Raw genomic sequence first — 2,601 nt, 5'->3', positions numbered from 1 at the left:
TATTCCGTTTTCCAAATTATTATGTTATTTTACTGTAGTCATAAAGATTCTGAGTCATGGTGCTTGATTACATTCAGTTAGTATGTTGCTTTTCTGAAGAGTGTACTACATTAAGATGTAAATAATTGCAACATTAAGATGTAAATAATTGCAAAGAGTGCCAAACTGCTACATTTCATTACTTGAAATTTGAAGTTTTTCGGCACACTTTCATTTTGGTGTACTAGAAAGCCATTTGAAATCAATACAATAAAGTGCAGTGCTGTGGCTAACTGTTCTTTTTCTATTACAAAAGATCGACACATGAACTGCGACACTTATGACAAACCTCTTTATGGCGTTAAGTCAATTCCATTCTAGATTAAAATGCAAATTTTTAAGTTGCTTATGAAACGCATGATCAAAGTACACTGTACCTATGACTGTACTGGCGATGTAATGACATTCAAAGTGTGCACTGCGTTTATGAACAAACCTTACATCCCACCACAGTTACGTGACATTTGATGTTAGTGTATGTTGGCGACAAAAATTTCGTTCTGCACATCTTAAGTTCTCTTCACAGATATTCCTAACTTACACAAACTTACACAAACTTACACACACTGCTCTGCATTTGCAAGGTACTCACTTACATCATTCATATTTCCCTGTCAATTGTCCAGTACATCTGAGACGCTCCTGGACATTGCTAAGTAGTTCCCTGTTTCTTTTTCAGATCTTCCGATTGAAAATCAATGAGGAGATGGCAGAAATATCCAGGAGACAGAAGATTCTGAGAGAAGTGAGACGTCTTCATCTGTTCTGTAAGGCAGTAGGACTAGCACCCTTCAGCATAGACATGGAGAACGCCAAGCTGGACATGAAGGCAACGGATATTGTTTATGCCCTGGCCATCTTCATATGCCTTGTGAGCACACTAGTTCCATTAGTGCTAACCTGGATGGGAGTCCATATGCGTGGTCTTCCAGCTGCTGTGTACTTAAATGCAATCTCTTCGTTTGTATTCTTATTCATCAACATCATTGTAGTATTATTAGAAATGTTAGTCAATACTTCCAGATACAGGAAAATGGTCCTTCTACTTGTCAACTGTGACCGGGAGTTTTCACAATCGCAGATTGGTGCTGTTGACAGAATGAGCATCGGGTGGCTTGTGGGACCACTTGTCAATGTCACTGTCTCAAGCATGCAACTTGTTATCATTGCCATAAAAATGAAATCTGTGAATGCATTGCAATTGGTGCTGGCCTACATAGTGAACACATTGGTAACATCAGGAAATCTCTTCAAATTTTATTTTTTGCTGTTAATGGCAAGACAGAGAATAATTACACTCAACAATGGCTTGTTCAGTGTGAGTATGCGGCAGTATGGCAGGAAAAGACTCACTGAAGGCAGCTCTAAGAGAGAGTGTTTTACTGTTCTCAGTCAAGTGGCTAATGATGTTGATGAGGTCCACTTCTGCCAAAGTATAAGATCCCTCAGGCGAGGATTCGAGGCACTCTGCAGCCTCTCGGACGAAATATTTTCGGCGCACAAGGTGTTCTTGACATTGTTGCTGCCTACACTGTTTATGGAATCGGTGTGCACCGTTTTCCATACGTGCAAGCGCCTGAAATATGGAGATAATTTCCAGACAATGGACCACACGTGGGGTGCCCACTTCGTGCAAGCCACCCAGTTCCTGCTGGTGCTGCTCCCAGCCCACATGACGATTCGGCAGTTGGAAGACACATCTACTGCCGTATTCCATGTGCTGCTGCAAACACCATCAGGCAGCAGACCCGAGGCAGAGCTGAAGCTGTTTGACCTTCAAGTGCAGCGCCGCAGCCCCAGGTTTAGCATCTTTGGAGTCGCCACACTGGATCTCCGGCTACTGACGACCTTTGTGTCAGCTCTCACCACCTATGTTGTCATTCTTTTCTCGTTATAGTACTTCAATTTCATTACCTATCACAGTTTATCTTGTAGTTTTCTGTGTGAAAAAAACAAAAGAAATTAACTTAGTCCGCAGTATATACACATTATTCCTGAAGCTCGTTTTACGAAATACCTGCAACACAGTAATGTTACCTGCTGCTATGTTTTACCATAAGAACATGTATTTGAATCAGATAATGCAGGCATTCATGGTCGATATTTGCATAACTGATAGTTGTTTTATGAGAATACATCCATAAAACCACAGACATAACCCAACCATGGAAGTACAAGATTCTGGAATATCAGTTAATAGACAGAAAGAAACATTCGATAGACTGCAAGAGGAGACAGTAACTTGCCCACCTTCAGATATGGGTCATGCTGTTATTTAAGTCTGTCAGAGTTCTGTCTAAGAATGAAACAGACATGCTTGCTAAAGGAAGAAAATATATGGTTGCAGTTTCTGGAAGATATTGTTGCTAATTTCGAAGCTGGAATCCGTTTTCTAACTGAACAAGCTGCAGAAGATATACACATAGAATCAAGCAAGATATTGCTTAGGAGCAAACCACCTAGTGGTAACTTAACGAAAGGTGAAATGAAAGCTCACTTAACGCCACTTGATTGTCTGACCTATGGGATTGCCAAAACCTAGCCTCTGTCCTACAGCCATTT

At 40.8% G+C, this 2,601-nt stretch overlaps 1 protein-coding gene across 1 annotated transcript; it reads left to right on the top strand.

Moving 5' to 3' along the window:
* Positions 1-841: 841 nt before the first annotated feature.
* LOC126176720 (uncharacterized) lies at positions 842-1,936 on the top strand. Its single transcript, XM_049923924.1, has one exon. The coding sequence runs from the start codon at positions 842-844 to the stop codon at positions 1,934-1,936; it is 1,095 nt and encodes a 364-aa protein (XP_049779881.1).
* Positions 1,937-2,601: the final 665 nt, after the last annotated feature.

This window comes from Schistocerca cancellata, chromosome 1 (genome assembly GCF_023864275.1).
Source record: "Schistocerca cancellata isolate TAMUIC-IGC-003103 chromosome 1, iqSchCanc2.1, whole genome shotgun sequence".
Classification (NCBI taxonomy): Eukaryota; Metazoa; Arthropoda; class Insecta; order Orthoptera; family Acrididae; genus Schistocerca; species Schistocerca cancellata.
This window is presented reverse-complemented; position numbering and strand designations above follow the sequence as displayed.

Bases quoted from the DNA above. Each gene is read 5' to 3' on its own strand.
- LOC126176720 (XM_049923924.1), top strand. From the start codon at position 842: ATGGAGAACGCCAAGCTGGACATGAAGGCAACGGATATTGTTTATGCC.